This window comes from Colobus angolensis, unplaced genomic scaffold (assembly GCF_000951035.1).
Source record: "Colobus angolensis palliatus isolate OR3802 unplaced genomic scaffold, Cang.pa_1.0 Scaffold126, whole genome shotgun sequence".
NCBI classification, from domain to species: Eukaryota; Metazoa; Chordata; class Mammalia; order Primates; family Cercopithecidae; genus Colobus; species Colobus angolensis.
The window spans coordinates 1770860-1787019 of record NW_012113808.1 but is presented as its reverse complement, the minus strand read 5'-3'; the positions used below and the strand labels follow the sequence as shown (position 1 = coordinate 1787019).

The 16160-nt window shown below is 41.5% G+C and overlaps 1 protein-coding gene across 1 annotated transcript in view; it reads left to right on the top strand.

Moving 5' to 3' along the window:
- Positions 1–2152: 2152 nt before the first annotated feature.
- GALNT2 (polypeptide N-acetylgalactosaminyltransferase 2) overlaps positions 2153–16160 on the top strand; it is a 105065-nt gene continuing 91057 nt past the window's right edge. Inside the window, exon 1 of the mRNA XM_011933436.1 lies at positions 2153–2300. Coding sequence (XP_011788826.1) covers positions 2153–2300 — 148 coding nt within the window. The remainder of the gene's footprint in view (positions 2301–16160) is intronic.

Here is a 16160-nt window from a genome sequence, read left to right as displayed (position 1 = left end):
TCTGTACGCAATGCTTGGCGCATAGTAGGTTTTTGTAAATGGCACGGCTTGTTCCATCTGCTTGCTACCTTGTCATGCCCTCATTATATGGGCATGAACTCACCCTGCACTAGTTTTATAGTAGGGCATCGTTGACTGGAAGAAAGAAGGGAGATTGAGGAGTGCTCACCCTGCGCTAGTTTCATAGTAGGCATCACTGATTGGAAGGAAGAAGGGAGGGTGAGGAGTGTTACCTATGGGCAAATCAGTCTTATTTGTGGGCACACACAAAAAAGTTTATTTTCTGGGAAAACACTGATGGTTGACCTGCAAATGTCAGATAATGACTACAGATAATGACTTTATTTTTACATGTAGAAAATATGCTAAAGTCACCAGCCCCACTGGCAATGTTCACTTTTGATTTTATTCAGTTACAAGTTTAAATGGTTTGATCCATTAGCTGGTGTAAGTAGGAGGCCAGATGCCTATGGGGCGGGGACTTGAGAGGTAGGAATTATCAGCCACAATGCTACAATCAAGCCTCAAAATAAAAACTAATGCTTAATTAAAAGTCTGCACAGTGACTGTGGTAACTTCATTTTGCTGATTTAGTATTCACACATATCTCCTTACTTTGTAAAGCCAGTTGGTGGGTGAAATTCTCTCACTGTTGCCTATCTGCCAGAGTTCCCACAAAATCACTGCCAGTAGTAAATTGAAAATTTCTTTATAGCCAAGTAATCTCAAAAGCCAAGTCATAAATACATCTTTTCTAAACTTTTTTGCAGTAACAATTCTTTAAATTGGGATACAGCTGCATTTTAATACATTTGTTGAGGCGTGGGATAAGACTTGCAAAAGTACATGGGGCACTTAAAGGCCAGGAAGGCGTTCTGCTGGGTGGGTGGAGCTCAGACCCCCGGCTGCAAATGGTTTCTCTCACCAGCCCGCCAAGGCTACAGTTCTTCCTCTTCTGTCATTTCCATGGCAGCCCTGATGTGATAAACCCAGCTGTATCGCTTCATTAGAGAAGCAGCGGAAGGAAAAGCTGGCTGAGAGATGGGGGAGGCTTAGGCACAGTTTCTCTCTAATTACCGTACCTCTTGAGTAAAAATGCAGATTATTGGCAGAGCAAGTTGCATTTGGAAAAAATGTGTCATTTGGCCCAGGCCCTTAGGTTTACCCTTCCGCAGATCTCACTTTACATTTTAAGTAAAGAACCAAAACGTCTCCAGTGGTGAACTTGTGTGCAGCATGCAGTCCGCACTGGTCCACAGGAGTGCTGGTGGAATGAACCCTGGGAGATCTGGTCCCCCGCCCCGCAGGGAGGGATTGCTGCTGTGCTGCAGCCTAATCGCATCTGCTCAGGAAAATGGCCAGTTGACAATGCTTGGCTCACAGGAGTCTGGTGGGAAAATTACTAGCCTTGGGTTATTTCTGATTTGGGTTATATACAGAAACCTTTCTTATTTTAGTCACAGAAATCAGATTCCAAGTGGTGGAAAAATGTATTTAGCTCTGTGGTCGTGCAGTTGTTATTTAGTCTGATTTAATGTTGATAAATTAGAGTAAATTTTTTGCCCAGATGAGTTGGATAAATTCTGCCAGAGCTTATACCTTATTCTGGTTTCACATTAAGTCCTTAATATGTATCTCTGTTTCAGTGGCAGTCCTATTAGAGTAAGCCCTAGAAAAAGCTTGGTGGCCCTACCCCCTGCTCTTGTGTTAGTCAATGGAATTAAATCATTTAACACTCTCTGAGGAGAGCTCAAAGGAGCCCTTAGGGAGAATCTGGTCCTAAGATGTCCATAAACCACTAAGATGTCTGGAGAGCTACCTTCCTTTTAATGGTTTTAATTTAACCACTCTAGAATTATTTCATTTAATCCACTTCCCCTGTCTTGCTTCTCCACCCTCACAAATCCCCAAAGCCCTGGGAGTTTTTGGAGTATTTCCTTCCCACAGATACGCAATACAAATATAAAATGGAGAGAGAAATGCAAACCCTTGGGAAGAAAAGTCACGCCCATACTTTTCTCCCCTTACATCTTGACTCCCTAACAATTTCTGGTGTGTGGGGTCTTTAAGATGGGCCCTCCCTCCTACTCATCAGTGCATCCCCAGGGCCAGGTGTTACTCTCCAAAGACTCAGTGTGTATTGAACTGATGAATGAAGGTGTGCTTGAAGAACCAGGCAACTCATTCAGTGTCTTTGTTCCCCCAGGAGGACTGGAATGAAATTGACCCCATTAAAAAGAAAGACCTTCATCACAGCAATGGAGAAGAGAAAGCACAAAGCATGGAGACCCTCCCTCCAGGTACTGCCAGGGGCCAGGAAGCCATCTGGCTTTGAGCACGTTATTGGGAGTGGACTGAGCGTGGCTCTTGGAGCAGATGATCTGTGGGGAGAGGCTGGATTCCATAGGTCAGCAGGAGGCACCGCCCTAGAGCACTGCTTTGCCGACTTCCATTGGACCCATTAGTGGGTGGTCAAGTTAAAACTTTAATGGGAGGTGACCAAAATGTGTTGAGAGAGAAAATAAAAATAGAAGAGGTAGAAAGTATATTTTAGTATGTATTAGTTCATGAAATATTTTTAATCGACTTTATTTTTTAGGGCAGTTTTAGCTTCAGAACAAAACTGAAGGGAAGGTACAGAGAATTCCTGTATACCTCCTGCACCCCCACCCCCAACACACATACAACCTCCTTCATTGCCAGTATCCCCCAACAGAGTGGTACGTTTGTTACAATGCATGAACCTGCATTGACACATTATCATCACACAGAGTCTGTGGTTGACATTAGGGTTCACTCTCGATGTTACACATTTTGTGGGTTTGGACAAATGCACAATGGCGCTTACCCACCATTGTAGTATCATACAGAGCCATTTCACTGCCTTAAGAGTCATCAATGCTCTACCTGTTCATCCTTTCCTTCCCACCCCAGCCCCTGGCAACCAGCGATCCTTTTGTTGCCTCTGAAGTTTTGCTCTTCTAGAATGTCATGCAGTTGGAATCATAGGGTATGTCAGCTTTTCAGATTGACTTCTTTCACTGAGTAATATATATTTATTTTAATATATTAATATAATATATTAATATTTAATATACATTTAAGGTTCCTCCATGTCTTTCATGGCTGGATAGCTCATTTCTTAATGAATTAATAATATTCCATTGTCTGGGTGTATTCGTTCGTTTATTCACCTAGTGAAGGACATCTTGGTTCCTTCCAGGTTTTGGCAATTATGATTAAAGCTACTGTAAGTATCTATGTACCCATTTTCAAGTAGACGTAAGTTTTCATCTCATTTGGGTAAATACCAAAGGGTGTGATTGCTGGATCATATGGTAAGAGTATGCTGAGTTTTGTAAGAAACTGCTGAGTTGTTTTCCACAGCAGCTGTTGCATTTTCCATTCCCACCACAGTGGGGGAGGGTTCCTGTTGCTCTGCATCCTTGTCAGCTTTTGGTGTTGCCAGTATTCTGGATTTAGGCCACTCTAATAAGTGTGGAGTAGTGTTTCACTTTTGTTTTTATTTTCAATTCTCTAATGACATATGATGTTGAGTGTCTTTTCATATGCTTATTTATCATCTGTGTATTTTCTTTTCTGAGGTATTCAGGCCTTTTGCACATTTTTAATCCAGTGGTTCATTTTCTTATTTTTGAGTTTTAAGAGTATATATTTAGGATAATCGTCCTTTATCAGATATGGATTTTGTAAATGTTTCTCCTAGTCTGTAGCCTATCTTCTCATGGTCTCAAGACACTATCTTGATAGTGTCCTAGAAGATTTTAATTGATTAAAATCTGGCTTATCAATTATTTCCTTCATTGTCATGCCTTTGGTGTTTTCTCTAAAAAGTCTTCACCATGACAAAAAGATCACCTAGATTTTCTTCTATGTTATCTTCTATGAGTTTTATACTTTGGTGTATTTACTTAAATTTATTTGAGACAGAGTCTCACTCTGTTGCCCAGGCTGGAGTGCAGTGGTGCAATCTCAGCTCATTGCAACCTCTGTCTCCCAGGTTTCAAGTGATTCTTCTGTTTCAGCCTCCCAGTAGCTGGGATTACAGGCATGCACCACCACGCCCAGCTAATTTTTGTGTTTTTAGTAGAGATGGGATTTTGCCATGTTGTCCAGGCTGGTCTCAAACTCCTGACCTCAGGTGATCTGCCCGCCTCAGCCTTCCAAAGTGCTGGAATTACAGGCGTGAGCCACTGTGCCTGGCCTACTTTGGTGTTTTACATTTAGGTCTGTGATTCATTTTGAGTTAATTTTGTGAAAGGTGTGAGAGCTGTGTCTAAGTTCTTTTTTTTTTTTTTTTTGCATGTGAATGTGCAGGTCTTCCAGAAACATTTGCTGAAGAGACTCTCTTCTCTCCGCTTTATTGCCTTTGCTCCTTTGTCAGAGATTAGTGGGCAATATTCATATGGTTCTATATTGGGGCTCTTTATTTGCTTCCATTGATCTATTTGTCTGTTATTTTGCCACTACCACACTGTCTTGATTATCATGACTCCATGTAAAGTCTTGAAGCCGAGTAGTGTTAGTCACCTTTGTTTTCTTTCAAGGTAGTTTTGGCCGTTCCAGATCTTTTGCTGTTCCATATAAATTTATAAATTTTAGAATCAGTTTGTTAAGATCTACAAAACAACTTGCTGGGATTTTGGCACAAATTGCATTGAATCTATAGATCAAGTTGAGATTAACTGACATTTTGACAATATTGTCTTACTCCCCATGAATGTCAAATATTTTTCATTTAATTCTTCTGATACCTTTTATCTGAGTTTTGTAGTTTTCCTCATATAGAATTTATACATATTTTGTCAGATTTGTACCTTAGTTTTTCATTTTGGGTGTTTCTAATGTAAATGGTCTTGTGATTTTCACTTCACATTCCACTCGTTTGTAGCCGGTATATAGGAAAGCAGTTGACTTTTGTATATTGACTTCACATCTTATAACCTTGCTGTAATTGTTTATTAGTCCCAGGAAAATTTTGTTCATTGTTTCAGGTTTTCTGCATAGACAATCATGTGATCTATGAACAAAGAGAGTTTTATTTATTTTCTTCCAATCTTTATACTTTTTTTTTTTTTTTTGGTCTTATTTCATTAGCTAGGACTTCCAGTACAATGTTGAAGAAGAGTGATGAGGGGTCATCTTTGCCTTGTTCCTGATTTTAGTGGGAAAGTTTCCAGTTTTTCACCATTAAGTATGATGTTAGCTGCAGGATTTTTGTAGATATTCTTTATCAAGTTGAGGAAGTTCTCATATATTCCTAGTTTGAGAATTTGTAACATGAATGGGTGTTGGATTTTTTCAAGTGCTTTTTTTTGCATCTATTGATATGATCATGTGACTTTTCTTCCTTAGCCAGTGGATATGATGGATTACGTTAATGGGTTTTCATTTGTTGAGCCAGTCTTGCATAACTGGCATAAATCCTACTTGATCATGGTGTGTAATTCTTTTTATACATTGCTGAATTTGATTTGCTTTATTTTGTTGAGCATTCCTGCATATGGTTGTATGAGAGCTACTAATCAGTACCCTTCATTTCTTTCTTCTTTTTTTTTTTTGGAGACGGTTTCACCATGTTGGCCAGGCTGGTCTTGAACTCCTGACCCCAGGTGATCTGACTGCCTCAGGTCCTCCCGAAGTGTTGGGATTACAGGCGTGAGCCACCACACCCAGCCATACCTTTCTTTTCTTAAATGTCTTTGTCTGGTTTTTGGTATTAGCCTAATGCTGGCCTCATAGAATGAGTTAGGAAGTGTTTTTTCTGCTTCTCTCTTCTGGAAGAGATTGTAGAGAATTGGTATAATTTCTTTCTTTGAATGTTGGTCAGAATTCATCAGTGAACACAACTGGGCCTGGTGCTTTCTCTTTGGGAAGGTTATTAATTATTGATTCAATTTCTTTAATAGATATGACCTATTCAAATTGTGTATTCTCATGTGAATTTTGGCAGAGTATGTCTTTGGAGGAAATGGTCCGGTTCATCCAGCTTATTGAATTTATGGGCATAGAGTTGTTCATATTATTCCTTATTGTCCTTTTCATATCCATGGGTTCTATAGTGATATCCCCACCTTCACTTCTGATATTGGTAAAGTGTGCCTTTTTTCTTTTTCACTTAGCCTGCCTCAAAGTTCATTGATTTTATTGATATTTTGAGAGAACCAGCTTTTGGTTTTATTGTTGTTTTTTTCCTATTGATTTTCTGTTTTCAATTGTATTGGTTTCTGTAATAATTTTTTTATTATGTCTTCTACTTAACTTTGGATTTAACTTTCTCCTTTTTCTAGTTTTTAAAAGTAGAATCTTAGATGATTGCTTTTAGATCTTATTTTCTAATATATGCATTCAATACTATAAATATCCTTGCAAGCACTGCTTTTGCTGTATCTCACAAATTTTGGTAAGTTCTGTTTTCATTTTTATTTAGCTTGGAAATTAAAAAAAAAAAATTCTTGAGGTTTCTTCTTTGACCCCTGTGTCATTTAGAAGTGCGTTGTTTAGTCTCCACATACTCTGGGATTTCCCAGCTAGCTGTCTTTCTGTTATTGAATCTAGTTTAATTGTATTTTGTTCTGAGAGCACACAGTCTGATTCTGTTCTTTTCAGTTTAAGGTATGCTTTATGGCCCAGAATGTGGTCTCTTTTGGTGAATATTCCGTATGAGTTTGAGAAGAATGTGTGTTCTGCTGTTTTTGACTGAATTAGTCTGTAGATGTCAATTATATCTAGTTGATTGATGGTGTTGTTGAGTTCAACTCTGTCCTTACTGAGCTTCCTCTTGCAGGATCTGCCCATTTTTGACAGAGGACTATTGAGGGCTCAAACTATAACAGTGAGTTCATTTATTTCTCCTTGCAGTTCTGTCAGTTTTTACCTCATATATTTTTATGCTCTTTTTAGGCACATACACATTAAGGATTGTTGTATCTTTTTGGAAAATAAACTTTAAAAAAATCATTGTGTAATGCTCTCTTGATCCCTTAAAAATGCCCATGATCTAAAGTGTACATTGTCAGAAATTAATATAGCTATTCTTTCTTTCTTTTGATTAGTGTTAGCATGATAGATCTAACCTTTCTTGGTAAAGGTCATTCTTTATCATTTTACTTTTGATCTATATGTGTTGTTTTATTTGCAGTGGATTTGTTGTAAACAACATATAATTGGGACTTATTTTTTGTTTCTCACTGACAATCTTGGTATTTTCTTTGGTGTATTTAGACCATTGATGTATAAAGTGATTGTTGATACATTTAAATTCATATTTACTATATTTGTTGCTTTTTATTTGTTGCCCTTATTCTATGTTTGTACTTTTGCCTTTCACACTTTTTCTGCCTTTTGTCATTTTAATTAAGCTTTCTGTATAATCCCATTTTCTCTCCCTTCTCAGCATATCTATTATATGTCTTTAAAAAAAATTAGTTTGTCTTCTTTCAGATAACACTATACTGTTTCACAGGTAGTGCAAGTGTCTGATAATAGCAAAGTATTCTTGATTCCTCCCTCCCATCCCTTATATCATTGCTGTAATTCATTTTACTTACACATAAGCATAGGTATATAATATATAAAAGAATGCATGATAGAATATATTGTTGCTATTGTTATTTCAAACAACCCATTATATGTTCAATTAAGAATAAGAAAAATAGGCGAGGAGCAGTGGCTCATGCCTGTAACCCCAGCACTTTGGGAGGCCGAGGCAGGCGGATCACCTGAGGTCAGGAGTTCGAGACCAGCCTGGCCAACATGGTGAAACCCCGTCTCTCCAAAAAATACAAAAATTAGCCAAGCATGGTGGTACATGTCTGTAATTCCAGCTACCTGGGAGGCTGAGGCAGGAGAATCGCTGGAACCTGGGAGGCGGAGGCTGCAGTGAGCCGAGATTGTACCACTGCTTTGCAGCCTGGGTGACAGAGCAAGACTCCAAATCAAAAAAAAAAAAAAAAAAAAGGAAAAGTTTTTATTTTACCTTCACTTATTCCTTTTTTGATGCATCCTTTCTTTGTGTAGATCCAGGTTTCTGATCTATGTTATTTTCCTATGTTTGAAGAGCTGCTTTTAACATTTTTTGCAAGGCAGGTCTACTGACAACAAATTCCCTCAACTTGTTTGAGGAAGTTTCGATCCCGCCTTCATTTTTGAAGATCAATCTTAAATGGTACAGAATTCTAGGTGGTGATTTTTTTTTTTTTCTCTGAGCCCTTTAAATATTTCCCTCTCCTCTCTTCTTTCCTGCATGGTTTCTGAGAAGACATTAGTTGTAATCCTTCTCTTTGCTCCTCTATTGATAGGTAAGGTGTTTCTTTCAATATTTTTTTCTTTATCTTTGATTTTCTGCAATTTGAGTATGATATGCCTCAGTGTAGTTTTTGCAGCCTTTATACATTCTTTGTGTTCTCTAAGTTTCCTTAATTTGTGTTTTGGTGTTCAACATTAATCTGGGGAAATTCTCAGTCATTATTGCTTCCAGTATTTCTCCTGTTCCTTTCTGTCTTTCTTCTCCTTCTGGTGTTCCCATCATGCATCTTTACACCACTGTAATTGCTCCACAGTTCTTGGATATTATTTCAATTTTTTTCATCTTTTTTGTCTGCATTTGAGTTGTAGAAGTTTCTAATGTCATATCTTCAAGTTGAGAGATTTTTTTTCATCAGCATGTCCTATCTGCTAATGAGCCCGTTGAAGACATTCCTTTCTCTGCATTGTTTTTGATCTCTAGCATTTCCTTTTGATTCTTTCTCATAATTTCAGTTTCTCTGCTTACCTTGTCTGTCTGTTCTTGTGTGTTATCTCCTTTTTCCATTAGAGTCCCTAGCATATTAATCATAGTTGTTTTAAATTCCTGATCTGATCATTCCAACATTGTTCTGTATCTGAGTCTGGGTCTGATACTTGCTCTGTCTCTTTAAACTGTGTGTGTGTGTGTGTGTGTGTGTGTGTGTATTTAACCTCTTAGTGTGCCTTGTAATTTTATGTTGAAAGCTGGATGTGATGGACTGGGTGCACGGAACCCTGGTAAATAGGCCTTTAGTTGTGCCGTGTTAAGCTGTAGTGGGAGGGGAAGCTTACTATAGTCCTATGATTTGGTCTCATTCTTTTCGGGAGCCTTTGTGCCTGGGCTGTGAACCTCACATTTGCTTTTCAGCTTCCCCTTCTCCACATCCTTAGGTGACACTAAAGTCTAGCAGGGGCTGATTATTTCCTGTGCCTCAGGTTGGACAGGTTCTGATAAATGCCAGCAGTTTAGTCCCTGTTTAAATAGTTTCTCCTGAGGGCAGGCCTTATTAATAAGAACACAGCGCCCTGGTGTTTCAAAATGGTTATTTTCCCCTCTCCCTGTTGTAAGCATGAGGGGATATTTCTCCAGTGTTCACTGTGAGAATCTGGTAGAGCTCCAGGAGGTAAAACTCACACAACGATAGCTGTCCACCCCCATGACTGGGTCCCCCTGGAGTTTTTAATCTCTTAGGCCCGTCCACAGTGAGCCTCCAGGAATTTTCCACTCCAGTTTAGGTTTTCCTACCCCCGTAGTGGATCTTCAGGGGTTTCTACTTAACAGGCTTCCGCTCCAGTGAGTTGTGATTCCCTGTATTCACCTGTCCCATTTTGCGGGGCTGTGGCTTGTGACATTTCTGTAACAGATCCAAGACAGATCTCTAAGAAGTGCTGATTTTTCATTTTATTCAACTTTTTACTGTTAGGACAGAGTAATGACTTTCAAGCTCCTTACATGCCTATCGGGAACTGGAAGTCCGTTTATGAAGTGTTTGCTTTGGTGGTGAGAGTGATTGCATGTTCTTGACTATGGTGGGACAAGCCTCACCCCAGGGAGTCCAAGCCCCTCCTTCGTCTGTGTCCTCCTCTGCATTGTCCCAGCTACACCAGATGCATGTCAGTGTCTCCTCCAAGAACTCTGACTGGGCGCATGCATGCAGTCAGTTTGTGTGTTAAGTCGGCCTCCCTGTCATCTTTCCAGCTCCTGGATGAGTCCTGAAGCCCTGAGCCATAGTTCTTTCATATGTAAAGTAAACATTGCCCACACAATGGGGAGTATCTGAATAGAATGGTTAACTAATATTCCTTTATTATAATAATAGGAAGCCAGGATATACACATCTGTTGTGTGGATTAATGAGAGACTTCCCATGAATTATCTTCTATTAAAAACATACAGGCGTTCTGATGGTTTTCAGGCAAATAGAGAGAGGGAGGGAAAAGCCATCTTCAGGTCATAGGCTGGATTTGACCATTAAGAGTCACACCTTATTTAAAATCATTTGAGTGCTCACATTGACTCTGCCTTTCATGTCCTTAACTGTTGCATACAGTTGATTTTCTTATCTTCAGAGAGATCGGAATGTACCGATTTGCCTCTCTTTTGAGTTATTAGTAGTAATTTTTGATAAATGCACAATGTCTTTTTATTTTGCCAAAGGGCTTTCTTTCCTTTTTATGTTGAAACCATTTTTCTTACTAAACCAGCATACACGTAATTTTGTTTTGTTAGAAATTTTCTTATGATTGAAAAATAATTTTCTCTAAGCATGAGGAACGCAGCTAAAGTTTTATGGTTTGCAAGAATCCACTGGCCATGGCACTTTCCAGGGTGTCGGTGGGTTGTTCAGGAAGCTCAGTGGCTTCCTGCGTTCTGTGTGTTGGGCATGTAGCAGTTGTAGACAGATGGGCGGGAAGACATGACACCAAGCTGAATGCTTTTATGGCCACAGAATCCACTGACAGATGAAGGAGCCAGATCTAATAGGGCAGAGCAGTGATGTTCCAGGCCAACAGCCTCCAATTTTCTAACTGCACACTCTATGAGCAAACATATATTTAGACCACCCCCGATACACATATGTATTGAAATGCTCACTTAGGAATTACATGCATATTGACATATGGATCTATTGATACATTCTAAATGAAATGGGATAGTTCCTTTGACCCCTTCACAGGACTCAGCCCACAGCCCTCAGCCCCTCATGGGAGGGGTAGCACACAGGTGAGTGGGTGCAGGGGCTGAGATGAGTGCTTTTGGGCATTGGCAGAAGTAGAACTCTGTGCAGCCCCCCAGCAGCATCTGGGTGGGGGTACCTGTGACCCCTGGCGCCCCATAGGACGTATGTTACAGTGTGCTCTTTGATTTGCTGTCCACAGATGACTTAACTGTTAGATCAGTGCAGGGTCAGGGTGACAGCCTTTTGCATCCACCCTCTTGGTACCCGAATTCTTGTCCTGGTGTCCAGGAAGAATCAGGTTGTGCAAACAAATTGAAGGATGGTGGATATGGAGGACTTTATTGAGTGCTGGAGGTGGCTCTCAGTGGGATGGGAAGCTAGAAAGGGGATGGAGTAGGAAGGTGGTCTTCCCTTGGAGTCCTGCTGTCCCTGGCCAAACTCTTTTCCAAAGTCCCACTGTCAAGCTGTCTGTCAGAAATCAAGCTGATTCTCTCCAACATCCGGCTGTTTCTTCTCTCCTTCTCTGTTGCTCTGCAGGTAGGGCCTGGGGTTTTTATGGGTACAGCATGGGGGATGGGGCGGGCCAGGGTAGTTTCGGAAAAGGCAACATTCAGGCAGGAAAACAGAAATGCATGTTCTCACTTTGGGCCCCCCCACCCCCATTCCAGGCTTGAGGGTGTGGCCCTCGCCAGGGACCGCCCTCTCCTACCCAGTATTTCCCAGCCTCCTGTTTGTATCATAAAGTGTATTTAAAATAAGCTATTATAAAGGATGAGGAAAATACTTGACAATGTCTGTCATTTTCTTTCTTTGCCTCAAAAGATTGTCTTGTGTGGCCCCACTTTGGATATTACCACTCTTGGGGCTGCCATGGTCACAAAAACCCAGATTATTGTTTTAACTCTATTTCTTGTCTCATTAATCATACTTTGGGGAAGAATCTGGAATTTGGATAAAGTATACCACCCCAAGGGGCAGTCCCAGCTGGAAGTCATGAAATGGGGACAAGAACAATAACCTGGGAGCACAGGATCAGGGTTCGGAACAAGGATAACGACCAGGAGCTCTAGGCTCAGCTGTGCCACCAGTCCTGTGGCCTTAGAATATTTAGGGAGTATTTGGGTTTTATTTTCCTCATCTGTAAAATTTAGATTCGTTCTTGCTCTAAAACTCTTTGATTCTGTTAACTCTGTCTTCCTCTTTCCCTTTAATCTCTATTCTCAGATTAGAATCAACAATTTTATTTTCTTTTAGATGCTGTAAAAATGTATCTCTATAGTTCCCCCCACCCTCACACCACATTTCAGGTCTACTATGGATGAATTTTTGCCCATAAACTCTTGTGACCCTTGCTTCTGTTTCAGCGTCATGCTTTCTACTTGGAACCACTGCACTTTTTTTTAGCATTAGTTTTTAAAATATTGTCTTCAAATAGAGTATGTATATTAGTCAATATTTTGTATTTTGGAAATCTATCTGATAGAGAAGAATCTCATTTTTTCCCCTTGATGTGGAAAAACCTCTGGATTGAAAAATAAGTTTCTCCCCGCAATTGTCCGTGAATCTGACCAGCCAGCCAGCTGGCAGAAGGACCGGCAAAGGAGCGGGGGTGCTGGTAGAGGAGCAGGGGCCAGTAGAGGAGCGGGGCCATTAGAAGGAACAGGGGCAGCTGTAGGGGCTGGGAGGCCAAGGTCTGCCTCTGAGGACAGCTGTTGATGAGGTTCTTGTTGGACATCTCTCACTCTTTGGTCTACGTGGCCTTTTGGAGCAGATTTTCTCTATGCCTTTATGAGACCTTAGTGTCATTCTTGTATTCCTCAGTAACCTTGTGTAAGGGCCTGAGGCTTAGGAGAGACGTGGGTAAGGGAGAGAGTTCAGAAAGGAGAGTCCTGAGGCCATCGGGATTCTCCTTGGGGCCCCTCCCCATCCCGGTCCTGGGCTGTGTCTTCATCCCAGCCACCCCTCCCCGATGTGTTGCTGGTTCGGTTTTCCCAGACAGTGGATTTCTCAGAACAGAAATTGCTGATGTTCACGTAAAGATGAATGAAACGGGAATGATGAAATGTGTTAAGAGAACTTAAATCCAGGGTGTGAATTGCCACCGATGCTAACAGAGATGTTTTAGCTTTTCTACTTCCCACCTGCCGGAAGAAAGATGAGATGAACCACTTGTGTTATTTGTTCAGCATTGCTGCAGCATCAGAGAGAAATGCTCCTCGACCCTTTGTTTTTCTAGGTGACTTAATGGGTTTTGGCATTGTGCATTTATCTTTTTTAATTGTAGTAAAAGATGCATAACGCTAAAGTTGCCAGTTTAAGCGTTTTTAAGCATACAGGTCCGTTTTCTTTAAGCGCATTCACAGTGTTGTGCAGTCATCACCACCATCCATCTTTAGAGCTGTTTTCATCTTGCAAAGTGGAAACTACTTGTGCAATTCCAATGTCCCACTCCTGCCTCCCGCAGGCCCTGGTATTCCTGTTTCTATGAATTTGGTTCCTCTGGGTCCCTCATATGAGTGCAGCCTTACAGTACTTGTCCTTTATCTCTGGCTTGTTCACTTAGCATAATTCCTCCAGGTTCACCCATGTTGTAGGTCAGAATTCCCTTCCTGGTCTCTGTGAACCATGTGCCCTGTGATACATGTTGTCTGGGGTGGAACCGTGTGACACTTGTAGGGAGCGAAATCTACATAGGTCTCCACGAGCCAAGCCTGAGGCCAGTGATCTACACAGTGTTGTCATAAGGAAAATAAGTGGCTGTCAGTGTCTTCAGGGAAGCATCTTTTAAAAAGCAAGCAATATGTGTATTGTAGGTTTTAGAAATTCAAATAAGCAAAAATAAGAAAATTATATTCATAATTCTACCATCCAGAAATAACCACCATTCCTCTCCCACCACATGTGCCTCCATACTTGCCCTGGACGCATACCCAGGTCTTGTGCTGCCCCCATCGCTGAGATGAAGGGGTCTCCTCTGCATGGGACGTGCCGAGACCCAGGCACTTGAAGCCTCAGGCCCTGCACACAATTTCTTAGAGTTGGCTCCTGGGACCAAATGCTCCTGAAGCATTTGGCCTCTCTGACATGACAACAGGTCCTGAGTTTTATCCCACATTCAAAGTTCAGTCTTTCCATGAATTTCTGTGAAAATTCAGGTCATCCACAAGGTGACTAACATTTCAGTAGATTTGGGGGATTTGCTGAGACGCCTCTCCACACATGCCCATCTCTCTTTCAGAGCCCCTCATGGGCTTTGGCTCCCTGATCAGGGGGCCACCCTCCTCTCTCTTCTCTCCTGAAATGGGGCCTTTTCCTACGGGCAGTCCCCTACCATCTGCTTACAGCTGCATTTTTACAAATACAGCACCGTGGTGTACCATCTCCGCTTGGGTGATATATCGGGAACTCCTTCTCATGTCCATAAACATCTCCTATAGCATTTTAATGGCAGCAATATCTCCACGGCCGTCGGCTCATTGAACTTATTTTTTGTTGTGGGACATAAAGAGGGGTTCCAGACAGTAAATCCAGAGAATCCAGAGGTAAATCTTTGTATGTCCATGATTATTTTCTTGAAATGAATTCCTAAAAGTGAAATTGCAGGGTCAATGGCAATGCATGCATTTTTTAATATTAGTTGCCATTTTGTCTTCCATGGGGGGCCTATTTTCTTACTCTAGCCAACATTGAAGAACAAGTCTTCCATTGTCTTTCTCCCGTTCCAAAAAGCAAGAAAGTGGAGACCAAGGGCTGAGATCAGTAACCAGAAATGTAATGGAGCTGTTTGAAAATAGTTATCTTAAGCTTTATTAGTCGAAGTACAATGTCCAGAAGCAGTCACATGACATCCAGTGTTCTCTGGGCTGCCACCCCATAGCTGAAATGTTTTGTTCTCTTCAGAGCACAGAGTGTTCAGGGATGATGATAAACTGGTTAGTCCGGCTAACAGTGACTTTGATTTTGAGGAAGCGGAAGCAGTGTCCGATGAGGAACACGTGCAATAACTGTGGATGTTTTTACAGAAGGGCTTCCAAGGGGAAGTAAGTGAGAGCATGATGCCCAAATATTTGAAAGGCTACCATATAAAAGAGGTCGATGACTTTTTTTCTCTTTTTATTTGAGACTTCTGTTTTTTGTATTTGATCAGAAGTTAGAGGGAAGCTTTTTTTTGTTTCTGTTGTTTCGAGACAGGGTCTCACCAACCCAGGCTGGAGTGCAGTGCTGCAATCATAGCTCACTGCAGCCTCGAACTCCTGGGCTTAAGCAGCCCTCCTGCTTCAGCCTCCCACATAGCTAGGACTACAGGTATGTGCCACCATGCCAGACAAATTTTTAAATTTTTCTGCAGAGACAGCATCTTGCCGTGTTCTCCAGGCTGATCTCGAACTGTTGAGCCCAAGTGATCCCCCGTCCTCAGCCTCCCAGAGTGCTGGGGTCATAGGCATGAGCCACTGTGCCTGTCCAGGAAGCAGTGTTTGTTTTCATCTGAGGAAGCCCCCACCAACAGTTCTCGCTGTGCAGTGAAACAGCTGTCTTTTGAAATGGGAGTCTCCCCATGCTCAGCACCTCTTAAGCTGTGGCTGGACACTGGGGACTGTAATGGAGAAATTTTCACACCTGGAGAGGCGATGTTCACAGTTCCTCCTGAATCCAACAACAGGTGGTGCCAGGGTTTCAGAGACAGGAACACGTGCTCTCAAAGTCAGAGACTCAGTCGCTCCAGGGTGGAGACAGGACTGGCACTGCCACCTGAAAGAGGGCTGGGCAGCTGGGAACTGCACAGGCATGCAGGGTTGCTTTTTGGTGTTTCACTTCAGTTTCCCCCACTTAAAAGTGAGTTGTCGGGTGCAGTGGAGGGAACACAGATTGGGCATAATTAGGAGTTTGAGTCGTGGTTCCATCATCTTACAGCTGTGGTATGTTGGATAAGTTTAACTTCTGTGCCTTAGTTTCCTAACTTGTAAAGCAGAAGCCATGATATTTGACATGGTTATGGTATGGTGTGGACAAGGTCCTGTATGAAGTAGCAGACCAAGTAGTCACTGGTTAACCGATGCTCTCTTTCTCTCCTTCTGTCTTTTTCATCTTTTGGCTGGGATTCTAGGCAGTAGATTCACTTTGATATTATTTCTGATATTTAAGATGAAAAAGAAGTTTGGACCAGGCGCAGTG